The following is a 27,590-nucleotide window of genomic DNA, read 5'->3' as shown; positions in this document are numbered from 1 at the left end:
GAATATACAGCAACTGTTATGATGCACAGAGGTGAGTAGTATTTGGACCCAGGCGCACGACTCAAAGACAGTGAGTCAGTGAATTTAAACAGTGAGCAACGAGGGAGTGAAACGAGTGTCCGCGCTCTCCTGGGAGGGCGTGAAGGGAGTGTGGAGTCGCAGAGCAGCAGGCAGGCGAGCAGCAGCTGAGTGTAGTTGTCACACTGATGAGGAAGGGAAGAAACATGAGAAGCCAGTAACGAGTTAAAACATAAGAAAAAATGCTTTCACTAAGAAGGTTTACTGGAGCCCAGATTCGAGGTACGCTATCACTGAAGTAGGTACAATAATCCGGCGAGGAGTGGTAGAAGAGTCCGGGCATATGCACAGGTGGTTGATGAGATGATGAGGATCAGCGAGCTGCCATGTCCCCACTGATTACACACAGAAGACACACAGGGGGTGAATAACAGGAGGAGCAAGACAGACAGGGGAAAATAGACAGCACACAAGTGTGAGGGGATTATACAGAACAGAATTGTAACAGCAACTTTATATCTTGACATTTAGCATGTGAATGTATGGCTGTAGTACAGGTTTTGAATTCAGACTGTGGCTCCTTTCCCAAATGTGCAACATCTGATGCTGCTTAATAACTCTAGTAAACAGATCTTTACACACCAGCACCCAGGTCCTCAGAAAGCGTTCAGTATTCTCCTAAGTTTGTGGGGGAAAAAAACAAAAAAACAATTCAATTGGTATACTGCTGGTCTTGTGTTAAATGTTCAACTGTGAACTCACCAAATTATCTTCTGTATGAATAAAAGGCTGATAAGGAGTTTTATGGTTTGGTTCAACCAGTTCGGAGTAAGTTGCTTTTAAAAAGGTACAACACATCATGGTGTAATTTCAATAGACTGTACAGAACACAAATAGTTGATGCAATTATTTTTCCTACAAAAAAAAAAAATAATAATAAGTCAATGTGTGTGCTATATTGATATAAATATCCAATGCAACAATGGCCAGCCAGAGAAATGTTTTCTTTTCTCACAAATAAAGAAGGTGGGCGTTTTGAGCATGTGATTCACTCAGTTACTCGTTCTTTATTAGACTGCAATCACCATGTGCTATAAGCCTCTCCCTCTTTTTCTCATCTTTACCTCGTTCTGTTCATAGAAGAAAACGTTGTGTTTTCTATAACTAACATGTATAATCTTTAAATAACGTCTGTTTAGTTGCTGTATTTATTCTATTCACTGGTCAAAACTTTCGCTCCAAACATGTAGCGTTTATAAATCACCAGAAGAGGGCGCTACACCACCATGTCAGTAAACCACAGTCTCTACCATGTGTTTATTTTTCGCCTAGGCATGAACCTGAAAGCAATGAAGTGAAGGCAGGAACATAAATCTGCAGCACTCAACGAAAACAAAAGCGATTTAATCATCGAACTTTCCCGTAGGCTACATTAGAGGATCAATAGGTGTCAAAGAGCCCAATCTGCGGAAAAGTCCACCCAACAAATACGAGATTATAGCCACATCTGACATGGGTAACCGGAGATAGATTAGTAAACAGTTAACAAGATTATCCAGGAAAGCCCTTTGATCTGTTTCATTTCATCAGATACAGATTTTCAGTTACATGTTTTGTTCTTTTTCGTTCTTCTGTTGTTTAACAAATGATCCTTTAATCTAAAGTAGTCAATCAATGCAAAAGAGTTCAGGCAGACACATTTAGAATATGGGCTACACTTGCATTTTTTTCTCAAAATGTAAACCCAAAATTTAATTCCGCACAAATTGAATGTTAACCATACGACTGATATATTTTAATGTTTCAATGCAATTCTATAACATAGACCTACCAACAGGAAGTTAAATGATTTCCATTTGGGAACAAAGGTGACATGTCCGGATTTGAAATCAAGAATCCGGAGAGGGGAAAGGATGGAAGGGGGGGTCGTTTATCAAGGGCCCCTAAAGGCTTGCAACCATCGTGGACCCTCCACCAAAATGCAGACCGACGTCACCCGCTTCCGCCCCGCAACCCCCCCTCCTCGTCCTTTCCCCTCTCCCTCCTCCCTCCCTCCCTCCTCCCTCCCCCGGCGTCGTTGAAGCAGCTTGGCTGCCTGCAATCCAACATGGAGTAGAGAGTGATGGGGCTCTAGCGGGGCCACCCCTCGGTAACAACAGCGACGACGCGCTTTTACGCACAACTGGAACGCAGTCGTCGGTCAAAACATGCGCCTTATGACTTAAAAAAGGAGTGTGTGCCTTGTGTGTCCGTGTGTATGCGTGCGCGAGTGTGTTTGGGTAAAGGGGAGGCGAAGAGAAGAGCTGGAGTCGGCTGCTAAACGCTCTGTTTAGGTTACGTTACCTACTGAAGGCGATGGGGTTTTTAAAGTTGTAGGAAAGAGGATATTTGCGATCCAGAAGACATTGGGAGCCTCCAAGGGGAAAAGAGGCAAACGCGAGGAAAAGAAGACGGAGGCGAAGCCAGTCGAAGGCAAGCCAAAGAGCCGACAATCACACAAAGGCGCAGGGGGGATTTATGCGGAATTTGAGACAGAATCGTCGGAGCCGCGGTGAAAGAATGACGAGCGAAAAGTATGCATTCGCCGTGGTACATTACCTGAGGTGAAACGAGAAAATGATAGAAGAAACACACCCAAACGAGTAAGTGGCTTAAAGATTTCTCGCTCTGTCTTTCTTTCGTCTTTTCCAGTGCCTACAGGTTGTAGATGGTTAGGACAAACTTGGCGGAATGTGCAGCCCAAAACTCCTCTCACAAAGCTTCTTTAAAATGGATGTTTTGCATTGTATTTAACACAATGTACTCGATTTGGTTTTGTGCTTGATGCTCGTGTGAAGCAATGCATTGACAGTGGTGTAAAGTAGGGTTTTTAGGGCCCCCCACTTCGGATTGGATTAGTCTTTAGAAGGCTATAGAGAGAAAGCAGAGGGCAGGAGGAGGGGGGGAATAAGCGTGGGTGGATCGGAAACATTTTCTGAAAGGATCTGAAGCGAGAGAGCAGGCCCTGTTGCAGCGTAACTTAGAAACTCAAACACGCCCCGAAGTTACAGCTTTTCCAAACGCACAGCAGCGAGCTCACGCACCTCTTGTTTGTGCATTGTTCTGCGAGAAAAAAAAGAAGAAAAACCCAACGGCGTTTCCAGAGACAATTTGGCCACATCTGTATATTTGCTTCCAACAGAAGGGGGAAGTCTCACAGGATATGAGATATCCGATATGCCTCATCCGCCATCTCTTTCTCAATCGCCCTCATTTGCATAGCCTACCGCGCTCCATTCATAAAAAAAATACCGATTGTGAACGAAGACTGGCTCTGAAAAAAAACCACGCGTCTGGTTCTATTTGACTCGTTCCGTTTAAGCTCGTCTCTCGGTGTCCTTGTGTGACAGACAAACAGACCCGTGCAGTGTGCTGTCGGCTGGCGTCTTGCGAAATGTAGCTGATATAGAGCAGTATAATGTGTAGGCCCACGGACCTGTTTTTTTTTACGGCACCCATAGGCCTATATGGAAGCGCTTGAAGCTTATAATTAGCTATAGTTTACCGAGAAACTGAAGCTAAATCTGAATAAAACTGAGCAGGTGACGGAGCACGAATAGTGTGAACGATATTGTGAACTCCAACACGATTAGACCACACAGACTTGAGAATTATCCAAAGTCAGGTGTGCAGAGTCGCCTTTGTCAAAGCCAATCTCTTAAAGGCTTACATGGAAATGTGCAGATAAATGCGCACACCCATGCCACATCGCCCTTCCATTTCTGGTTCACCGTGCGTTTTTACACCGCTCTTAGGCTGTCTCTTTAAAGCCTGTGGTCTCTGTCCCAGACGAGCCCATGGCTGTACTCGGTTGGTATGCCTGCCTTGCAGCTCTCTGTCGGTGGGGGTGTAAGGGCGAAGGGCACCGTGGGGGATGTTCGCGCTGCCGTGGCGTGACGCCGACTCATTCATAAAAGGCCTCTAACCTTCAGCGCGTCCCCCATTCATGCCTACTGACCGTTCTCGCCATTAAGAAGCCACTGGATAAGAGGCTCTCTGGCAGTCTGTCCACCGTCCTATGGGGGGGACATACACGATATGAGAAGGGACTGAAACATTGCTCAAGTCTTGTTCTGTCGAAATGTAAGGCTCATACAAAGGAAAGAGATAGCTGCAATTATTTAGGCCATGGTTTTATACGCCTGACTAAACAGAATTCACTCATAGTAGTGTGCCTTGTGCTATCTGAAACGCTTTTAACGCCCATTTATGACAATAACTGGGCTGTATCCGTTTGGCCTTCTGGGTGATATATATTTCTAAATTATCAGTTGCAATCTTAACTGCCCCTTACTTCCGTGTGAGAGGGCGTTTCGATGGCTGTGTTTAATATTTTTTTCTCGTGGTGATGTGCAAGTTGACACATCACACCAAAGATGTGGCCTAGTCTTCTCAAAGAACAACTTCAGACCCCTTTATACAATTTGATGTGGAATTCTACAGTTTGTGGTTAAAACAGCACATTTACATTTTACCAGTAGGCTGATAGTTTATTGGACAAGAGTTTATTGTCTTATTACTTTAATGAACTGAATCAGTGTGCTCTAATCTGCTCCTGTATATTTTATCAGCAGAAATAAAGGCCTTATATTGGACTACAACAAGTTCAGGAAACACAAGGCACACCTTTACTTTTTGTGTAAAGCTAAAGGGTGCAGCAGTGTTGCTTTTCTTCCAATGATGTAGCTATGTCACATGTTAACTATCTCACTACCTCTTTCACTTTGTGAGTGGTTTATTGCATCTGTAATCTCATAGCGTGGGCTTTTTTTCTGCCTATATGCTATGACGGTGAAGCAACACATACTGAACGTTTTAATGTTTTACTTGGAAGAAAACTCTATTTGATGCTCCAGCTTATCTATCAGTGATCATTTGTGAGGGCTTTTAACATGACCAAAAGCTGTAGGCACCATGTCTTAAATTTGAAGAACATGTGTCTTTACACTGTCCTTCTGAGGTCATTCATTGGCCTCTTTTAATGGAAGGTCTCTGTTGCACATGTACACCCTGTATAGTCACATCGCTAGCAGAGGATGTATTGATCTGGTGTGTGTTGCTGCAGGGTCAGCATGTGCACAGTCAGTATTGGACAGGAGATGCCCGGTGACATTCAGCTAAGGTCAACTTTAAAACGAAATATAATCCATCCCTGAACAAAAGCACCCATTAACTGGCAAGCACAGCAGCATGGAGTTATCAGGTCTGCATGTTCCCTCTGCAAGACTGTTCTGTTCTGATGCCATAAACTGCACAGGTCTGAAAATTCAGGGCCGTCGAAAAGTTCATCATTAAATTGGGTTTCTTTGGCAGAAAAACACGAATGTGTCGCATTTATCTGTAAACTGCACATTAATCAGTGAAAATTGATCTCTATAAGGGAAAAATAGGTTGTTTTTGTAGTCAAAATGTGACATCAATTAGAAAACGTGTTGTGGCTGGATTCCATTTAGGTTGATGCTTGTGGTGTAAAAAAAAAATGGTCCCACCAACTGTCTCTAGTGTGATGGTTAAGAGGAACTCATCATGAAAGCTGACGTTTCCTGTTGAAGGTTTAGGCGGCTGAATAGTTCTCTGCTGTTAAACTAGCTGGTGTGTTTTGTATGTACAGTGTATTTTCATTTTGCTGTAAAAAGAGTATGGGTAGCTATTTTACAAGACGTAATAAGGTGAGCTCTCTGCTTTGTGTTTACACTTAAAATTGCTTTAATTTTTATGTAAGATGATCTCTTTAAAAAAAAAAACCGATGCAAATGAGACAATAATGAAAATATTGAAAATCAAAAATCAAAAAGCTAAAAAAAAAAGGTGTATAACATATAAAGATGCAAAGAGAACACAGACTACTACCACATTTCCACAAATCAACGTCTTTTTCATTTTTATGTCTCTATGTACTCCCTCTCCACACACGCGCGCGCACACACACATGTACGCACACGCACAGATGCATCATGTGGAACAGATCCTTGATCACAGTATTTCCTGTGTTTTACAGAGCAGCTCATCACTGGTTGCAGTCCGGAGCATGTAAATAATGAAGCTGTTTATATCAGGAGACAATGGACACAGATTGTTTGCTTGTTTGTTTGTTTTTTTCTTCCAATCTCATCACATCGTGACTGGTCTACAAAGATTATAGCTTGAGTTTCATTCAGTACTCATCCAGTGAGTCAGTCCAGGTTTTTAGTTTGACGTAACAGAACGTGCTCGATTTTGCTTAAATCAACACATACAGTTGCTTTTTCATCAACTATTTGCATATGTTGACAACTGCTACATAACTGTACATTATGTTCTCATTTGTTTCGTTTTATCTGTTTGACAGTCCTCTGGCTGATATCTTAGCTCATCGCTATATTGGACAATGGTTTTCATCGTGTGGCGTTCAGAGAAAAAGAGGTTGTTTTTTAGAGTTTGATCACCTGGCTGACTGTATGTAAATGTATTTTGCTGTCCCGAAAAAAATGTATGCTTGCATCCTGCAGGTCAGTCTCTGTCCTCCCTTGCCCTGGTTTGTGTAAAGTCTCTCTTCGGAGAGAAGTTTATGGTTTAGAAAAAAACAGTTCAAACTGTTCCTTTGTTCATATGTCTTAAGTTATTTCAGACTGAGGCTTCTTAGAAGTTGAAGTTTTCTCATTAACTGTAAATTAAACTTTTCCTACCACATAAAGTAGAGAAAGACTACAGGCAATTTAAAACTAGCCACAAATAGCATCAGGAAATAGCACAGCCCGTCATGTGTAGTGGTAAATATACCAGCATATTTAGACTAGGAAAGCCCTGAGAGAACAGACTTTCTAGTGTTCATTATGCAAATCTTTTTCAGTTGGTTTGCTGCCCTGAAGCTGGTCCACAGGCCGTCCAATTACAAGATAAACCATTGACATCTGACAGTTTATGTAAATGAATACAACTTGATCTAACACACCAAGGTTGACATTTTGATGGATGATCATTTACATTTGACCCAAAGCGATAAGCCTAACAGAGTACAAGAGGATATGAGGGATTATAGAGGGTTTTGATTGGCTTTTAAGAGGTTTAGAGCCAATCAGCTTATTTTCCACTACGGTTTCCAACTTGATTCAAATGAAAGTGGTGTTGGATCACCTTAAGGAATAGATGCTCACCATTGGAGTGCAGTTACAGGTTGTTAGATCTTTTTTTTTTTTTTTGCAACCAAATACAGCATGTACATTTCATTTGCAAGTTGATTTTTGGATCACAGTTATCACGTTCTTATAAAATGTATTTAAAAATAACTAACAGCAACGAAGCAAATGTGCTCCAACAGATAATAGCTTTCATCTAGCAGCAATCTGTGATGTTAAACAAATAGATTTTTTTAAATTTTTAGGTCCTATACATAAAACGACAAGTTTCACAGCAGAAATAAGCATGTTTGCAATCTAGTACAAAAAAGCTGAATATATAGACATAGCTTTGTGTTTCCTGCATTTACAACAGTTCTGATATCACTGTAGTTTTTAAAAGCAAATCATGGCAAAAGTTTAAACCACGCTTTCAGGTCTGCCTCGGCCTTCATCTTTGCTTGTAGCTTGGTAGCACTAGAACTAGTTTGAGGCGTTTCCAATATGAAAAGTAACCGCCATCGCAGACTCTAAAAGTCTGTCTCAGAAACCAATGGGTGACTTCAACGAGACTACATTTGTGTTTAATACAGTCTAGTAATTATACATAGGTGTAAACTCTCAAGGTGATTGTCCAGTTAAGTATGGGACGTTATCCATAAGTTCTTCTGGATATCAGTGTCAAGACAACTGACACACACACACACACACACACACACACACAGACACACACACACACACACACACAGACACACACACACACACAAAGGCATGACTCCTGTGCTGCCCGGACATGTGAGCACTCAATATAACTACAGCTGATTGACAGAAAGCTGATCAAACTTCCCCTCAGGAGCCTCCAGGGTCAATGGTTATGAATGAACTTGCCCTACCATGCCACACCACACTCACTTTATCTCTCTCCCTCCCCCTCTCTCTCTCTCTACATTAATATATTAAAGGGAAAATGTGAATATTAGACAAATGAGATTTAATAAAAGATCCTATTCCTTGTTTTTTATTTAAATAATTTAACAAAAACGTGATACCTTTCCGTAGTTTATTTAACATATTCAAAAACTATTTTTATTCATAATTATTGCTTTAGTTTATTTTTATTTATTTTTTTCTATTTTGCCCACATTTTCATCCTGTTACCTCCCTTTTCAACCAATTGATTAGGAAAAGTTCATTAAGCTTTAATACAAAAGCTTCATAGATTGCAGTTTTAAAAAAAATCTTGCACATACTTTTAGAAACTATTTGGATTTATGTTCTGGTAATGATAAAACAAATAAAAATGATTTATCTAATATTTAGGGGATTATGTTTAAACAACAGCTTCTGAATAATTAGAAGCAAATTATGTAATTTATTGTGTTACAAACACAGTTAAAGATTACAGTAGATGTCAAAAGCCCTTTTCATTTTGTGATTCTGTAACCGTGCCTTAACAAAACTCAACCACCATTCTGCAACGGAGTAAAATCGGTGTCCAAGTCAGTTACTTCATGTTGTGTTACAGCTACACCGATCCCAGCTCGCCCCTATACGGCCACTGTGACTACCTCCAAAGGCTGCACAGATGGGTATCACTTTGCCCTCCAACTAGAACTTCCGTGACATTCTTGGCATATTCAGATTGGTGGTTCAATGCATGAATCGCCCTTGTGAAGTTTAGCTTTCACCATGAAGGCCTCTGAAACAGGGGTGGAGTGACAACCCTTTTATGCTGGCTTTGGAGGTAGTAACTGACGTATTACAGGTATCGGTATTTGTATTTGAATGTAAAAAGACATGACGATAACGGAGCTTTGTCATAGCACTGTTGTAGAACTGCTCTAAAATGGCTTCATTGTGAAAGCAAGACTTTACAGTTGCATAAATATCACACCTTGAACGTCAGTCTGAATAGGGCTAGTGCGCTTTGCGAATATAGGCACAACAATAGTCAATACGTCAACAGTCATTTCATTAACAAAAAAAAACCAAAAGCGTTTCAGCTGTTATTCGGGTTATAATCATTTTACTGACAAAAATAATGAAATCATGTTTCATCTCTGTTCGTCCCATTGCTCTGGCCACCTTCACTACCGAGGAAAACATGAGCTTAATTCAATCCGAAAATAACCCTGATTGTAAACTATGTTCAGCTTCTTCTTGATTGCCAAAGACTGGGCGTATATACTGTATGTAGTATACAGTTTGTGTGTGTGTGGTTCTGTTGATCAGGCAGAGGCGCGGCCAGTCGTTCCTTATCAGAGGAAGTATAAACGCCCTTATCACACATGGCTGGGCTGCCCTCACTGGCCTTTTTATCTGTCACACATGAGCTGGATTCCAAACCTGATAATCAGACCGCTTCCCTGCCCCCTTTACTGTTTTATGACAATATTGTTACTCACAGACCACATGAGGTATTATCAGGAGTTAGATTACAGTGTAACTCTTCTTACTGCTCTTGCATTAAATGTTTATGAGCTATAGTATTTTGGGAGTTTTGACAGGAGATGACGATAGAATGCTGTGATCGCTTACAGGCAAATTAGTCTTACAAATGGGACTTAAAGAGTTCATTCAATGTGCATCAATGTGACTTGGCTGAAGATCTGCAGCTGTGTACATCACCCTCAGCTCATGCCCACATAACAGGGGTTACACAGTTTGTATAAGATGGAGGGGAAGATATAGGTTACTAACCACAGAAAAAAGAAACCTGTTACAAATGAAAAACTAAATGATAACTTCTATAAGGAACGGTAACAAAGAAAATGTTTAATGTCATAAGATGGGATGCAGCAGGTCTTTTCATCACTCTGACTACAGGAAGACACTGCAATGCAGTAATTTCAGATAGTAATCACAATTAACTAGTTATATATACCGTATTGCAATTTAATTGTTTTGGCATTGTAACCTAAACAGTCGAGGTAACTAAAATATCTAAATGTTTTCTCTCAAATTCTTGCTATAGCTTTTGACCAAAGAAGTTATGAACCTGCCTACAACTTTACTGTCTGGTTCAACCCTCTCAGCTCTTATGCTGTGAGTTGGGCAGAAGGCAGCAAATAAGAAACATAACTGAAAGACACAAAATGACGATTGACAGGACATAACCACAGGAAGGCAACAGTACGCTGTGGTACAGTGAAGGCTGTTGCAAGATGTTTGGCCTCATTGTAACAAGAGTATGAAGACTTTAACAGGAAATAGAAGCAAGAACACACCTAGCACCTTTGACCTTATAGCAAGAGCTTAAATTGAATTATAAAAGTATATGATGCATCAATTGTTTGCACTTTCCTTATCAGCCTGGTGGTGATGCATCCTTCCTACCTTGCTTCTGAACTGAGTCATCATTCAACTTTTGACTGAACATCCTTGTGCCACCTAAAAGATACCGTAAAAAGGCCTCGTAACCCTTAACAATATGTCTGAGGACATGAGATGTTAAAAACCACCGTAGCATGATTTTTTTTGTTCAAACATTAGACAGCCATGATGTTGACAAAGTCTGAAGTTTAAGATGTAAATACCTGCAAAACCATGTGACTGTAATATTGCATCAACTACCTTTTCTTAAAGTGGGCATCATAGTCCGTTTTTGGCATCAGTACCTCGTGCCGCATTTGTGGGGACAGATTTAGATTCACAGTGTGTGTCTGTGTTTATTTATGCCAGAATGGATGGTCTCTCCCAAGTGTATTAAAGTAGCGTGTTGCTGCTGGTTGTGGCTGTCTGTGTGTTCCAACCACAGATTACAGGGCCTGTCAGCAAACGGGGCTTTAAACATGGGTCACAAGACAGCCCATAATGTGACAGGTTCATCTGAGAGAGCTGATAGCCTGTATCGTGTAACTAAATGCTCATGTGCTTATACAGAAGTTCTTGTTATTTACTGTGTGGTTAAACTGGATGTGAGATTCCCTGTGTTGCACACTTGTTCGTGTTAAAGCTAGCGGTACATTGGGTTTTTATCTTCACAGTTAAGTCTTTCTCTGTGACAGAGCTAATCTACACGAAGAATAATTTCTGGAGATGTAATTCATTGTTTCATTCTGTTGTCCAGTACTTTGTTGAAATAAAGTGCCAGAAGGAGTGTTTAAGAGTTTATAAGTTGCTAGCATTACTTTATCCATTCACAGATCTTTACAAAACACTATTTCTCTCCTCATTAAGGGTGCACTCACGCATTGACCCCACACCCCCAAGTCCAGTTTGTTTGGCAAGTGCGAGTGCTTCGTATAGTACTCAAGCATGATACACTTCCTTGGCCAAAGCACGCTTGGAAAAGGTGGGCTTCAGCATGGTTAGGTCGCACAAGCATGTCAGCAGGGAACTAAAGGAGGGACAATTGTGCTATGAGACAATACGAGGCAACTGGGCCTAGATGAATATGAAATAGGCTATAGGCATTGTTGCCTCTAATTAGCAAGGTCAGCTAATGTACAAGCCTTTCCATACTCTACTCTTTTATTTACTTTGTTGCCATTCAAGTTTTCCACGTGGCTGAATAGAACCTCAGTGACTCATTTTCCTGCTCTCATTGTGGTTTGACATGACACATGAAGTGATAACGCTTTGCCTGCATAGTGTAACATGTCAGCTCTACTCTGCAGAAACAATTTAATAAACCACTTTATGTTTTTAGGCTAATATTCAATTTTTCCACAATCTAATTTAGTTGCAAAATGACAAGTAAATGAAGGTCCTGATTTGTTTCTTGTTGTGTAGATTAAAACAGTGTTAACATCTGAATAGAAAATTCTTATCAAATGAAGTCAGTGCAGTAAAAAAAAAAAATCTTCTATGCATGTGTTTACAGTAAAGTGGCGTTTGAATCTGTAGTTTCTTTTCAATGTGTCTGCTGTCACTGAGTCAGTCTGTCATTCAGTCAGTTTTGTGAATGTGTGTGGGTGGGAGTTGGTGAACCAGTTTTGTCACCTGTGTGTATGTGCGTGTGTGTGTTAGTACGCGTGTGTGTGTGAGTGCGTGTTTGTGTATGTGTGTGGTGTCTGTAGTGTGAATCCCCTGGACGGTCTGTAGGCTAATTATATAACAACACCTCTCTCATTCACTCCCACTCTGCCTCCCTCCCTCAGCAGCTCTCTGATTCTCTTTTCCCTTCATCCAACCCACAGACACACACACACACACACACACACACACACACACACACACACACACACACACACACACACACACATAAACAAACACACCCTCACACACAAACACACAAAGTGAGGCATAGATGGAATACACTGAGGTACATCCTGTTATTGTCAGATCATTCATGTGGATTGTGGCCATGTTCATTGTGTCCCTGTGAGGGTGGTGGCCTGTCATGCTAATGCTTGAGAATGTCTTTTATTTAACCATCCAGCATCCATTGTATTGTCTCATGCAATGGGACTGAGGACTCTATTGACTGCAGAGGGAGTTTTTGTCAGGTATTGTTTTGCTCTGGTGCACAGACTAAACTGTAGCTTTAGTATCTAAAAGTCGGTGTAAGAGAAAATAAGGATCCACTCGGGCCAAAGGTGAAATCTTCTGTATCATAGTCAAACAGAGAAAAGAAGCAAATCTGACATTTCTGCAATAAGGGATCATTTGGAATTTTCTTTGGACTGTCTATGGGTAAAGTTACATAATCTGAATTCTTCAACAACAAAAAAGTGACTTCTGCTATCAATTGTTTGATTCAAAGCTAGTACAGTTAACATCTATAAATCTTCACACTTGTAATTAACTTTTTGGAGCAAAAGTCCCTGCAGCAATGATACTACGCACAATGCCACGATATAACACTGCAAGGGTCCATTGTGTGACGTTTTCACAAATAGTCACAAGGTCATCCCGGTAAAGTGTTTAGCCAAGATGTGACTTATATTATTTCATTATCAGTTGAATAATAATGTTGGCCTAATAACTGATGTCCCTCATTCTCTATTGCAGACAACCTCGCATTCATTAGATGTAATAAACTGGTTTTATGGTCGTCAAGAATTTCAATTATGGTTGACGTTTTTCCCTTTTTCTAAGGAGGTTTTGACCAAGACCAAAGGAATAAAACAAAGCTAGATTTACATTGTGCGTGTTTGTACATGTGCTCATTCTGATTTGTCCTGGTGCAACACCTCCCACCTCAGCACAGCGACCACCAGGCAAAGTCGTGACTTGAGACGCCCTCCAACATTCTGGCACTGTGTTAATCTGGATCTATAATAACCTGCTGTGGCATTAACACACTCTTAAACAAGTTTGAGTCTAGTCAGTGTCTTTACAAGTTTAGACTATGATAAAGAATAGTAGACGCTGCCTGGGGAAGAATGTTTGTTGCCTGAAGAGCTTTTGTTTGTTGTGCATGGAAAATATTTGTTCCAAGGCTTAAGTACACATTTTTATAGTCTGTCCTGTTGCTGCCCTGAGTGCTATTCTTGTTTGTTTTCCCTCAAAATTATGTATTTATGTTGCAGTTGCTACACGTTGTTTCTGTTTGAAAGCTTGCATTAGAACATTTCTCCTCAAAATGTAGTTGTTTTGGTATATTTGGAAGTTGTGCGACAGAAATCAGTTTTTTTTTCTAACAATTCAAATTTAACATGATTTAAGTTTAAATAAAGTATCTTAGTATCAATTAACGTGTTTATGAACAAGCTGATTATTCAAATGACTAAGTGAAAGTATGTATCCTGTGTTCAGGTTCAGTTGATGATAATGTGTTGTAGAGACCTGCTGCAAAACTGGATTTCCAATGTTGTAATATAAACATATTTAAGTTACTTTGTATCAACTCTAAATGTGTCTGTCTGTCTGCAGTGACAGCTACATCGTGCGTGTGAAAGCGGTGGTGATGACTAGGGACGACTCGAGCGGCGGCTGGCTGGCCCTGGATGGCGGAGCTCTGAGCAGAGTTGGTGTGTGCCGCCTCCTGCCACCAGAACTAGCCCCCGTTCCAGCCAGCTCACAGTTTCTTATCAGGGGTGAAAGGCTGCGGGACAAACAGGTAAAATATACACACAAACAAAAAAATAATTCAGAGTGTACTTTAATATATTATGAAAACAAATATGGATTTTGTATCCCATCTCTGATTACTCGACCTGTGATTGGTTTAAAGGTGATCCTGGATTGTCCGCTGAGGAAGGACATCAAGTACACCATAGCAACACCCACATTTCACCATTGGAAGGTGGAGGACAGGAAGTGTGGCTTGTCCTTTCAGAGTCCAGCTGAAGCCAGAGCCTTTGACAGAGGGGTGCGGAAAGCAATTGAAGACTTGGCTGAAGGTACACTTTGCTGTGTCCAACAATAGTCAGTTTACAAATCAATAAGTATTCACAAAGTCCAAGTCGAGTCTAAGATAACATTTTTAACGAGGCGATCAGGATACTGTCATACGGTGCGAGTGACTAAGAAACAGACTGCCCACAAAATCTGTCTGACTTGCCAGTTAAGCATGCACCTCCTATCTGAAGACTCTCTGTTAGGTGGGGATGGGGGTCTCAGAAGGCATGGCATAATGTACCAAGGAAATTAATAAGATTTCCCATTTGTTGCAGTACATTAATGTTATCCAACAAACCAATGTGCCAAGTTCTCAAATATTATCTGCTTCATATAAAAACGAGGTAACCCTTACTTTAGCAGATATCTTTCTAGGGTTCTGGCAGAAGGTTTACTGGTAAAGTTGGTCATGGAAATTTTGACCAGCTGCGCTTACACATGCAGCTCAACCCCAAAGTATCATGAGTTCTGTGCCTGTGTTGTGGACACACGTTAAAATTTATAGTGGACACAAACAGATCATTATTAAAAGTCAAAGATGTTTCGTCACCGCAGCATCTTCCTCTCTTTTGCTAAAACTGCCCCAGGGTCCCCCTCGAGGTTTACTTTCAAGGAGACAGCTTCCATCAAAGTTTGGTGTCCTGTTTTTAAAAATGTCACTGTTTTCTTCTGTGCAGGCTCCACCACCTCCTCTACAGCACTCCAGAATGAGGGCGAGCTGGGTGACGATGACGTCTTTACCGTAAGCATTTATCTAAGTGTCATCCAAGTTGAAATGTTTTTGTTTGATGTAAGATGTGCTGAAAATGGGACCATTATAGATATAAAGATAATATTATATAAGAAATTGTCAAATTTCTGCGCAATATGTCCACACGTATTTCTTCACAAATTAGGTGTTACCAGGAAATTAATTCAGGGTTCTCAATGAATGGCGTTTAGTTAGTGTGTGTGTGTATATATATATATATATATATATATATATATATATATATATATATATATATAGAGAGAGAGAGAGAGAGAGAGAGAGAGAGAGAGAGAGAGACTTACTAAAGTCAGTCGAAGCCTATCAAACAGGAAGGAGTTTTAACCCCTTTTCCTACAGATACATGTCCATGGCATTCTGAATTGATCCCATTGTTATGCCAGCGGTATGTGAATGTTTTTGAATGGAATAGTGCTGTTGGGCACTTCGTAGCAGCCTTTGCCATCAGTGTGTGAATGTGGCATGAATGGGTGACTGTAGTTTAAAAGCGCTGTGAGCTGTCAGGATACTAAGAAAGGGTCACATCCATCTACTATAGCCTCCTCCTGAGTTAGATTGTTTTTAATTTAAACGACCAAAGCCTTTTAAAAAGCTATCAGATAGTACATCTTAGAAAAGTTGGTTACTTGTCTAAGAATGCATGTTACCAGAATGCATCCTGAACATGTACAAAAATCTACTTATAAACTGTCTACAATCACATTTCCCTCAATAATTGATTAATAAAGTTGATCTCATTTTATCTTTATATAAATAGTTCCAAATTCTTATCAATTACTGATCCAAATCTCTAGTCTTCTACATTCAAATATATCAAAACCTTCTTTTGTCCTTTTATAAGTACACAACATCATGGCACCCTCTTTGTCATAAAAACCTGCAACAGTACAAAAAAGTATTTTTCACATAATGTCCTCAACATTTCTGGAGAATTTCAGGACCTACTTGGAAATCTTCCTGATCTGGTTGTTCAAATAGGCACATCACCGTGGTAGACTATCCCTGTCTGAGGCAAGACATAACGTAAAAAAAACCCCCCAATGCTAAAGTGGCGTACTAAGCAACAGAGTCGCCTTTCTAACACTATAATGATAATTTTGGCCTTTATTCAATGCTATATGTAGTTCAGGCAGAATTACAATATTAACAAAAGAGCCAATCCGAGCTGGTTAGGACAGCAAACACTGGCTTTGTGTAGTGGACGTAGCTATTGTTGCTAACGACCTGTCATGTATAGACGTAGGTTGGTCGTGTAGCGACAGTATTTGACCTTGTTTTTGCATCGCTTGCATATTGCATGACTCGTGTCCAACTCACGACTGGTATTTGCAAAATGCTAAAACACTTCCTTCATTTTTGCCTTCAGTTTTTCTGTCAGTGGAGTTTCTCACTTATATTTCTTTGTTTGTTTTTATTTGAAACAAGAGCCGCATTATCTAGTTTGGCTTCTACTGCCGCCTATTGGCTTTATTGTGAACAACCATAGGTGAGGTGTCTTTGAAAACTGCAATCACAGCATTTGCGGCTATATGGAGCATCTGCATCAGGGCATGTATTCATGGTGATATATTGCTGTATTTATTATATTAGCACAGCCCAAGATATTACCCTCTCCCCATCGCTCAAGGTCAATTCTCCTGACTATCTCCTGCTGCCTTCTTACATCAGCTCACTTGGACTTTATCTGGAGTTTCTCCTGCCAGCCCCCTGCTGGCATTTTTTCCCACATGAAGTCCAAGTAAAAAATTGTGTTCACACGTGCAGCTCAACCTAAAAATGTCAAGTATTTTTCAGGAGATTTGTGCAAGTGTGGACATGGCAAACGTTTATGTTTTGTGTATTTCGGTTTTTATGTGCCGTGCCTCTATACCTTAAGTTAGCATGAAGGACCCCCTCCCCCCACTCTGTAACCTGACACAAGGAGCAGCAGGCAGGGTCACAGGGTCACTTCCTGTATCCCACCACTGTGCTCTCTCCTGGTGACCCCCCCACCCTCACCCCACCCTCCCATTTGAAAAAGAGATTCGCGACCAAACCTAGCAGCTAGCAGCTGTTTCCCAGCTTAGTGCGAGGCCAGTGATTTACGAGAGGAAGTGCCTCGTGGTTCATCTTTGACTCGAGCTGTCTGTAAGGGCCAAGACTAATAGGTGCTCTGCTGGGAGTGTACAGCCACCACAGAGACGCATACAAACATAACACGAGGAGGAGAGGAGGGAGGCTGCAATTCTGTCAGAGGGTGGGGCGAAAATATTGAGCATTAGATTTTTTGGAAAGTGGACACTCTTACTGCAACGAACTTAGAGGTGATAGATTGTTATATGCTTAATAGCTGCTATATTCATCAACATTGAACATAAACTAATGACTTTGATTCCAGTTTAAACTCGAAATAAACTTATTATAATAAAGAAAGTGAATAAAAAGAGAAACCTCTTTAATCCCTTTTTAGCTTTTTTTATTTAACTAATGAATTTGATGTCTGGAAAGTGGCATTTGACTGTTCTCAGACAACAAGAAGAGGGACCAGTGTGAAAACTCTGAACAGAAACACACACGTTTATATTTTGGGAGCATTTTAGCATTTACTGCCAGTGGAGCAATTATAGTCAAACGTGTGCATTACATCTTCTACTACATATAATTCCCTTTATATCTATTGAGTAGGTTTGGTGTGTGATTTTGGACACAACACTTGTCTCTCTGGTTAAAGTTTTAAAGGCGTGTGTGCCAAACTGCAACCTCCGGAGTTGAAAATGTTCAAGTGCAAAAACTTGCAGTCCCTCCAGTGTCCCTTGAGGCTGGCTGCAGAAGTCCAAGTCATCATGCCTGTTTTAAAGCAGAGATAAACAAGTTTACTGCCTGGTTCAGAAAAACAAATTTCTTTCTCTGGTCTAAAAAGCTCAAGCTTTTTCTATGAATCTGCTGAATGGGGGATGGATTTTTTAATCTTCTGTTTGGATTTTATGAGGGATAAGATATATTGATAATAAGGTGCATGGCTGACCTGACTCATGAGCAGGGGTAGTGTAGCTTTTTGGCAAGGAAGCTTAAAACCCGCTCCAGCTCTTTCTCTGGTGTTAGGTTGAGATAGCACATTTAAAAAGGCAACTGCCATCGACAGGTGCCTAGACCAATGGGAGATGTCGCGAAGAAGTTGTTCATGTTTATCTTAAGTGTGCTGTTACTGTGTGCTGCTTAAGCTATCTTAATTTTGCTTCTCATCAACTGCCCTCACTTCTTTTCTAACATGCTTAATACACATCTCCATCAGCATCTCCCACATTCAAAGCCCAACACAGGTTAGGAGGATAGCTGTTCATCATGCATCTGGTTTCGCTCAAGGTTTCTGCCTGTAACTTATTTTAATGTTGTTTAGTGCTTATAATGGAGTAACAGAGGCAGCTTGTAGTTCATTTACATCTGCTGTCCCTATATACTTAAATGTTGTAGAATGACCTACCTAGTTAAAAATGTTAATACAAGCCTTATTTAGTTTCTCTGCTTTTCCTTAATGTGATTCAACAAACTTTTGCTGAGGTTTGACATTAGTACTACATTTTAAGAAATTCTGGATGCATTCATGAGTTTTGTACAGCTTATTTATTCCCTGAAATATGCTTATGACCTTTCCTAAAGTTAGTGGTGGCAGGAGAGTTAGCAAGGCAGGTTGTGGACAGGGGGAAATGCTGCAGCAGATTTACAGCCTTGGGGCTGCAGAGGGGGGGGGGGCGCAAGGATGTTCATACTTCCCGAAATTATTTCTCATTCCCCAAACCTAAACATAACCCGACCCTTCCCCTGCCCCCAACCCAACCCCACCCCAGCACGTCTCATGCTCTGTCTCTATTTTGGCTCATTCACAAAAGGGGGAGTAAAAAGCTATTAAAGCAATTCTGGTTTCATCCCAGGAGAGTGAGACGGGCCTGTTGAAGGATGAATTCTCTTGAGCTTTGAGTCTGGACATGTTTTGTGTCAGAAAATAACTTGAAATGCCCTCCACGCAGCCTTGAGCTAGAATATATGGGAGAGGATATCCAGAAATATAAACTCTCCCCCTCAACTCCTCTCTGTCTGGACGTCCTCTGCTTTCAGCAGAAAGTCTGGTCTGTGTTTTGGATTAGTTGCAGCCGTGGAGGCCCAAGTTGTACCGTATCAGCTCCTCCCTCCCCCTGGTAATGTCTTCTCCAGGGGGGCGGGGCTTGGAGTGGAGGGAGCATGTTATGTTATTTTTGGCCGGCTGCTCTGAGGGCTTTGTAAAAAAGCTGGGGGAAATTCTCAGCATGGCGGTATCCATGTGGGGAGTAGGATATAATAGGGATAGCTTTAGCAGACAGACAGACAGAAAGCAGATCTGGGTATTACAATAAATAGCTTTGTTTTTAGGCTTGTTGGATTCCACATTTTGCACAGGGTGAACATTGTTTCAAACTTTCCAGTGATATGTGTGATCTCTAAATGACCCATGTTCACAGTGCAAAAAATGTAATTCTTAGGAATCAAAAATTGTGAGTTATGTAAAGCAGTTTTACTGACTTAATTGAACCCATGGCTTTTGCTCCAAAGCACCCAGCAAGTCTATATCTTCACCTTTCTTCACTCAACATGGAGTACGTTCATGGTTCTCAGATGATGACCTCTACTGTCTCTTATGATCCCTACACGTTTTCTGAAGCAAGGCTATAAGGTTCAAAGTCGCTGGGATGTAGCTGGAAGAAGAAGGATGGAACTGGTGCGATCACTATACATCTTAAGACAGCTTTATTGTGTTGTTTGTTCCCCAGTATGTACTTCTCTAACTTGTTACCTGGCCATGGTGAGTCTTGCACCCAGTGTGCATGACTGAAATCGGTGTGAGTGCTCCACAGTAGTAGCCTGACTGTCTTGTGTCTGGCCAAGCTTTGAGTTGGAGTGGAGCCCTGACCGTCTTTAGCGGAAAGGGGACAGGATACTGTTCAAATACACACACAGACATAGAGTAGTAAAATGAGAAGGAAAGAAAGTGAGATTGGGAGAAGGAAGACAGGGTGTTGGGAGGAAGGGGGTGAAAGTGAAGAGGAGGATGAGGGGAGTCCAAATACTGGTGAAACTGTTAAACTGTGTGTGCAGACTGTTAGTTTCCTAAAACCATGAATTTGAAATGATAAGTCACAGTGAAGTAACATCATTTATCACAGATTTGATCCTTTGACTCACCATTGAGTAGCCAAAATCACAAAACTTTCTCTGGTTTAGCTTCTCGAATGGTAGGGATTCATGTTTTTTGTCTTTTACGTATCAATATCAACTAAATTCTGCCCACCGTTTATCAGGTGTACCACGTTATACAACGTTTCCATTTGCATTTAAAATTACAGTTCCGTTTGTCTGGTGCCTGATCTAGACCAGAAATGCCACATGTTAATATATGAATGCCTTTAGGCTATGTGCAGGGTTCTGTTTGCAATGATGGGAAACAGTCAAAACTCAAAATTACCTAAAAAAATAGAGCAAACGTATAATAGATGAAAGAAGTTATTTTACATTAATTTTGTGAACTTAGCTTAAACTCACTGATTTTAATTCTTTAGTTTTTAATCAATCCTTCCTGTTTAAAGGTAATAAATGAATGACACCTATCTAAATTACAGCATCAATGCCCATAGAACAATGTAGTCTTATTTAAAGTGATGGTACCAAATATTTTTTCATCTGCTGTCGTTGATTATTAGTGGCAGATGTATATAATACACGCAGTCGAAATTGTGGTTCAAGCGGCTTTAGCAAAATAGCTCATACTTCCTGTTTTGTCGAATCACAGTTGCGCTGCAGCTTCCTGTTTTTGTTTGTCCAATTATGTTGTCCTCTCCCACTGTTTGTTTGGTGTATCCAATCAGAGTGCTGCTCTCAGCCTGCATCCTGTGTTTGTTTGTCCCCTCAGTACACCACAGACAGCTCGTCCAACTCCTCCCAGAAACTGGAGAGCTCTTTGCAGCCGCTTGAGTCCTCCCCCCTTCCGCAGAGACATAAGTGCGTGCTGACACATCGCCACGACCTCCACGACCCTTACCGGCTGTCGGACCACTACATCCTGGACCAGGTGAGACATGCTGGTTTTATCACACAATGATTTTATAAGACTGGAGAAACAGCGTCCCTTTCCAAAATGAATTCTTCGTCTTTACGGTATTCTTACTTTAATTTTAGTTTCACATTGTTGTTTAGCAGTGTCAGTTGAGTTAGGCCAGCAGTTTTCAACTTTCTCTTTCTGTCTTCCTAGCCATTGTACCGGCTTCCTCGCCATGTTACCTTTCAGGAAGACGAGGAAATTGTGCGAATCAACCCTCGAGAGCGCAGCTGGGAGGGAACTACCGAGCGCCATCATGGACGCCAGTCAGATCGCTCCTGGCGTACGGGCTATGAGGACTACCGCCATGCCACTGTACGTGACAAGTTTATCCAAATGGATGACAATGAGTCGTACGTCCACTTTGCCAAGACAGAGGCACAGAAACATGACTACACCTACCCGCTGGCACCAGCTCTGTCGCCCTCAGACTCTGACCCCGCACTTGGATCCTTAATGGTCAATAAGGGCCAAGGTGGGTCGTATCGCCAAGGCTTCTCTTCTGTGGTGTCCAGCCAACCCTGCACCTTTCTCCCAAACTCATCACCATCTACCAATGGTGGGAAGGGGCGGAAAGAGGATGGGACTGATCGTGCTCAGTGCGAGCATTGCGGAGAGGCCTTTTACAACTCTGACAACCGAAGAGGCCGATGCCAGGATGCGCCAGATCCTGTCCGGGCTTGCATCCGGCGAGTCAGCTGCATGTGGCTGGCAGACACGATGCTCTACCACTGCATGTCAGACCCAGAGGGAGACTACTCGGACCCTTGCTCATGTGATGGGGGCGAGGGTAGTGGAGGAGGCCGACTAGGCTCTCGCTGGTTAGCTTTGCTCGGTTTGTCTCTGGTAGCGCCATGCCTCTGCCTCTACCCGCCTCTCCACGCCTGCCACCGGGCGGGGCTCAGGTGCGGCTGCTGCGGAGGCCGACACAAAGCCCTGAGCTGAGCAGCTGCGCTTGGAGAAAAAAAAAAACAACCTCTGAGAGGAAACAATGAATAGCTAAAACCCAACGCAAGCACAGGGAAAGGGATGGATGTGGAAATACACAGAGGGGGCAAGTGGTCATGGCTGCTGGCTCTCTTGCCTTGGTTACTCTTGGTTTCTCTACAAATTCCAGACACTGAAATAAGCCAAAAAACTCTTGGTGCATTTTCTAAACGGCCTGGGAAGATAAGCTCCCCCTCACGGCAGACAGTTCTCTTAGCTCTCCACATGGCCATTTCATGCTCTGTTTATAGTGAGAGAGCACTCTTTTTCAGGGGGCCTTTTTTATAGCTGACCTATATGTCATGTATCACATATGCAGGTACTTTATACTTTGTACACTGACTCGGCGTCAAAGAACTTGAATTGTTCCTTTGCTCTATTTTTTTTCTCTCCTTTGATGTACGTGTTGCCATTTTGTTTATATTCTCTTCCAATATCAGGCTTGCTCAGCTCAACCCCAGCTACAAGAGAAATCAAACACTACACATCTTTGCGCGTGTGTGCGAATGTGTGTAAGGTATATGTGCATGTTTAAAAATTGCGCCCAAGGCCTTTTTGTTGTCTGTTCTGCAGCTTATAGTAAAGTGAATGTTTATAGACTGCATAGCTCCACCATCAACATCATTTGTTCACTGAAACAAATTTGGTACTCATCTTTATCTACTTGTAATATCCCAAAGATTTGTGTTTTTTATCTTATTTATTTTCTCTCTGAATTGATCTACCAGCAAAAGGGTGCTGGGTTGTGATTTTCCTCACTGAACGAGACGGTTCTTCAAGATAAACCGAGATACTCTAGCACCCGTCTCCCTTCTCCTTTCTTGTGATTTCAAACAGTGCCTAAACTTTCTCTTAAACTAGGAACCCATTCAGTCTTAGACTTCAGTCAGCAGTCTGTGTAAGGTCAGGCCAGAACTGACAAATCAATCAGAGATACCGTTGAAATTAGTGCCCGTTATGCCTTAAAATGCGGGGTTTCGCTCCAAGCTTCACCTCTGTTCGTCTAAAGATGTCTTCTGTAATGAAAAAAGCGTGAGCAGAGTTTGGCTCAGAGCAATCAGCTTCAACAAATACTCTTTAAAACTCGGTTTCAACTTTTTTTTCTTTTCTTTTTTTTATAAAAGAAACTCAAGTGTCTGAACTAAAGACTTCAGTGTGCTTGCGACGTACAATCAGTTCCCCTCTTCAAGCCCTGCCATCCAATGGAGCCCACCAGTCACTGTATGTGGAACAGCAAAGTTTCAGCTGATAGTTTAAAGGAAGGTCTCTGGACAAATGTCCATATTCCCGGGCAGAAAACGACACACTTTGAAACAACTAGAAACATTGGATTCTCTGTGCTTTGAAAAATGCTTATGAAACACTAGCTTTTTCTCCTTTTGCCAATTGAACAAAAACTGAACATGATGTGTTCAATGTCACTACAGTAATGTAGTAATTCTTTCGTTCACACGTTTATTATAAGTCTACATGTCCTTACTGAGTTGGAGAAGTAATAATCTGACATTTTTAGAAATGTATTGGCTACCACAGTCACTTAGCTTAGCTTAGCATTAACACCAGAAACCAGGGGAAATTTAGTCTGACTTTGTCTCAAGTTCGTGAAATCTAACAGCACCTCCAAAGCTCACTCACTCGTCTTTTTTTTTTTTGAAAGGAAGTGTAAAAACAAAATAAATGGTTTTAAAGGAGGTTATCTGTTGGTCTACTTCATGTCAGGGTGCAGTGACTTCCTGGAATCTCTCCTGGTTAGATTTTTATTTTGGGGTTAAAAGATTAGAAATAAAAAAACATTTTTGGGTTATCTGCTCGTGGCAAGAAAGCAAGTACTTCACAAGTGCAACAGATATTTTCATCCTATAAATTTTACGAGTACATGGATCCAAAGATGCATGCTACCTGGTGCGCTCCATTCTTCTGTCCATGGAATATTTTTTTCCATGCTGCAGATCTTATACATCATCATGACGACAAATCGTAACATCAGATATTAGACAACAGATAGATTGAATAAGGAAATGAACAGTTAAATTGTGTTAATTCAGGGTCATAGTAGGTGTATTTATATTCAAACTCAGGCATTTGAGGAACATGAAAACACTATCCGTATCTGCCCATGCCGTTTGAGTGACACTACAGCCGACCAATGAGACCCTTCACACTGACAGCACGACACAAAATTGACAGCTGCTGCTTTGGTGCTTTTTGTGTTGTTTAATCCCGGGTTATTGCACACATGGGACCAGAAACACACTGACCTTAAAAAAAAAAAGAATAAGAAGCAGAATTTGAGTAGAGTCCCATTGAAAAAGAAGGGGAGCCTTAAAAAAAACAGCTGATCATCCTGAAGACAAACATCTATCCCTGATTGTTTTGCCAAGGAAATGTCACTTACTGTAATTGAAATGCAGAATGCCTGAGGATGTCCTTTTTCCTCCCCTGGTTATGTCTGTTTCATACATCCTGTCCTGTATACCAGTTCTACGTCCTTGGTGTGTGTGTGTGTGTGTGTGTTTATCTCACATCCCTTTCCCCTCTCCTGCTCCTTGATCCAAAGCTATGGGGATCAGCTGAGTATGCTAATACACACTAACACCTTTCCAGTATAGTCAGATCCTTTAATGATGATCCTTATTGTATCAGGGACAGAGCCAATCAGATTTTAAAGAGTGCGTTTGAGCATTTGTGTGTACGTGTTTGTCAACGTTTGTTTTCTCCGTCTCGTCTGGTGTTGAGTGTGTTCTCACATGTCGGAGCCATTTACAAGTGCCTGAACACACCTCTTTTTCTCCTCGTGTATTTAAATTGATACAATTAAAGAAACAACTCCCTGTACTAAATTAGACCCATTTTTTACGCTTAGTATTTTTACCTCTGTAAAAAAAAAAGAGCAAAAATTATATTATATATATCAAGTGTTTGTTGTACATTTTTATTTCTATTTTTTTTTTAATTGCTGTTTCTAACATGTACGATGGATGTAGCTCTTGCTTTTTTTCGAGAAGGAACAGGAAGTACTTTGTAGATACTGAAGGGTGGCCAGGTCTGTGAGAAAACTAAAATGAAATGTGTGTCTTACCTTCCGCCTCCAATAAAATAAGAAAAAAACAGTGAAACCACACACGACTCGGCTTCTTAACTATACTCTGACGTTGATGGTACGTGCACCAAAAACGCTTAAACAAACCACAGCTCTTCTGCTGCATGGACCAAGTCTGTGGTACTCCCATTTTTGTTAGACAATCAACTGAGTGCCCTTAAAAAAATGTATGGCAATTTGAACAAAAAGATATATATATTTTTCTAGACAATGTATGAGAAGCATGTCACTCAATAACAGAGTAAATCAGAATTGTGAACCTAAATTACATTTTAAAAGATTAAAATCATCTGCAAGGATAAATGAAGCTGCAAGAGTTAATAACCTCATGATGAACACTAAGGGATGAAAAAAAATGTATTAAGTCCTGAATTTTCTGAAACGTATTGATTTTGGTGCACAAAATTCTTTTTTTTGAAGTATTCAACCGCAAAGAGAAGAAAAAGAATCCTGTGCTAGTACACCATTTCCTTCTCTTCAAGATGTCTTTCCCCAGCTGCCCTCCTCAGCAAGAACATGTGATAGCCATCGAGGACGTCGAGCTGTTTCACTCAGGATGTCTCTGGAAAAGCATGTGGGCGATAATGATGGAGCGCAAGAGAGAGAGGGAGAGAGAGGAGGAGGAGGAGGAGAGAGAAAAAGAGAAGAAAAAACAAGTAGGTCCCTGAGGGCTTTTGGGGGCCTGCTAAGCAGCTCAACGGCTGCAAACAGCATCACAGTCCACATGTGCAAACATTTAAGATATCTGCTCATGTAATGGGGTCAGCGTGGCCCCTCTCTGGGTGCACGGAGAACCAGCGCTCACTTCCCAGTGAAGTTAGGAGAAAGGGTTGGCTCTTTCTGCCAGATAGACAGATTTGTTGACGCATTCTTCCACACAACTTCTATATTGTTGCCGTTTGCACCCAGTGAGCGTTTCTTTTGCAACAGGGCCTTTTTAAGTTCCTGTTTGTTTCTCTTGTCAGGTCTAAATTGCCTGATACACACATGTTGAATAGATTATTCAGCAGAAGCATTCGAGGATAATTGTTTAAGCATTGCCTGACTGAGTTTAAACCCTGCACCTGAGATAAAACCGCTGCAGAGGAAAACATCTCACTACTCCCACCCTGTGGATGCTGATACGGCGTGTTCAAGGGTTAGCAAAAGCAACTTATAAATGTCCATTTTGTCACAAAAGCTATTCGTGTTTTAGGTAAAGTGGTGAAAAGCACTTAGGTTCTAAATCTTGTGTCAACTAACTGATGTATTTCAAACATGAGTGTACCACGTTGAAATATAAAACCCCCACATTTGAGACGTAAAAGTGAAAAACTTAGGAGTAGGGCAGACACAATGCTCTTCCTTAATCTGAAAGAAGACTAAAGATAAGACTCTCTAAAGCTCTTTAACAATGTCATAAGGTCCCTTTAGTTGCTGTTCTGGGCCTGTGTTCACTGAGAATCCTCTCTGAGAGTTCTTAGCGAGGATTTTTTTTTTAGCCTGGGAGTGATTTAGGGACATTCTCAAGGCAACTCTGAGCAAAGAAGAGACAGAAGCGTTTATCTTAGTGAGGGGGACTCAAAAAAGTTTATCATCTAATTTAGTCAGACGTGTGCATTATGAACACTTTGAAATTAGCATCGGTGTGATTAATTGTCGTACTTGAAGGGGTATGTAGCCTCTGAAATGTTTGAAATCACATGCGCACTTGTGCAGCAGCTTCTTCACAAGCTGAGAGTTTTGTCATCAGGTGAAGAGCCTTAACTCAACACCCTTCTACTACTAACAGTTTGACCTCTCATAAGGGCTGAGATGTTTGTGGGTAACATTCATCTTTTCAAGGATGTAGCTCGAACTTTAATGGGAAACTTTTCAACATGTTCTACATTTAGAAGATTTTTATATATATTTTAAAACGTTGTCACTAGGAGCACTGAGGGCTGATGGCCTAGTGGCTATGTACAGAGGCTTTCGCCCTCGTCGCAGGGTCTGTCGGTTTGAATCCGACCGCCGCACTTTGCTGCGTGTCATTCTCTACTCTTTCCTCCCAACATTGTCCCTTACTCTCCAGCTGTCTTATCCGACAAAGGCAAAAATAACTTTAAAAATCCCGATAATCTGAGAGCATTATCGCTAAAGTGAGGAACATGCAAAGAGGTCAGTTTGTTGAGATTGTGTAAAAACAAAGCTGAGATTCTTTTCCTGGTAAGG

General features: G+C 41.2%; 1 protein-coding gene across 1 annotated transcript; it reads left to right on the top strand.

The window, feature by feature from the left end:
* The first annotated feature begins 1,985 nt into the window (after window positions 1–1,985).
* Window positions 1,986–25,418, top strand: LOC306835830 (sprouty-related, EVH1 domain-containing protein 2-like). The gene is made up of 6 exons (XM_079362594.1): window positions 1,986–2,660; window positions 13,971–14,157; window positions 14,272–14,440; window positions 15,116–15,180; window positions 21,125–21,283; window positions 21,464–25,418. The coding sequence occupies exons 1-6, from the start codon at window positions 2,635–2,637 to the stop codon at window positions 22,253–22,255; spliced, it is 1,398 nt and encodes a 465-aa protein (XP_079218720.1). The 5' UTR covers window positions 1,986–2,634; the 3' UTR covers window positions 22,256–25,418.
* Window positions 25,419–27,590: the final 2,172 nt, after the last annotated feature.

Source organism: Symphodus melops (genome assembly GCF_947650265.1).
Source record: "Symphodus melops genome assembly, chromosome: 15".
NCBI lineage: Eukaryota > Metazoa > Chordata > Actinopteri > Labriformes > Labridae > Symphodus > Symphodus melops.
Note: the sequence above shows the minus strand (reverse complement) of the source record. Positions and strands in the feature narration are given on the sequence as shown.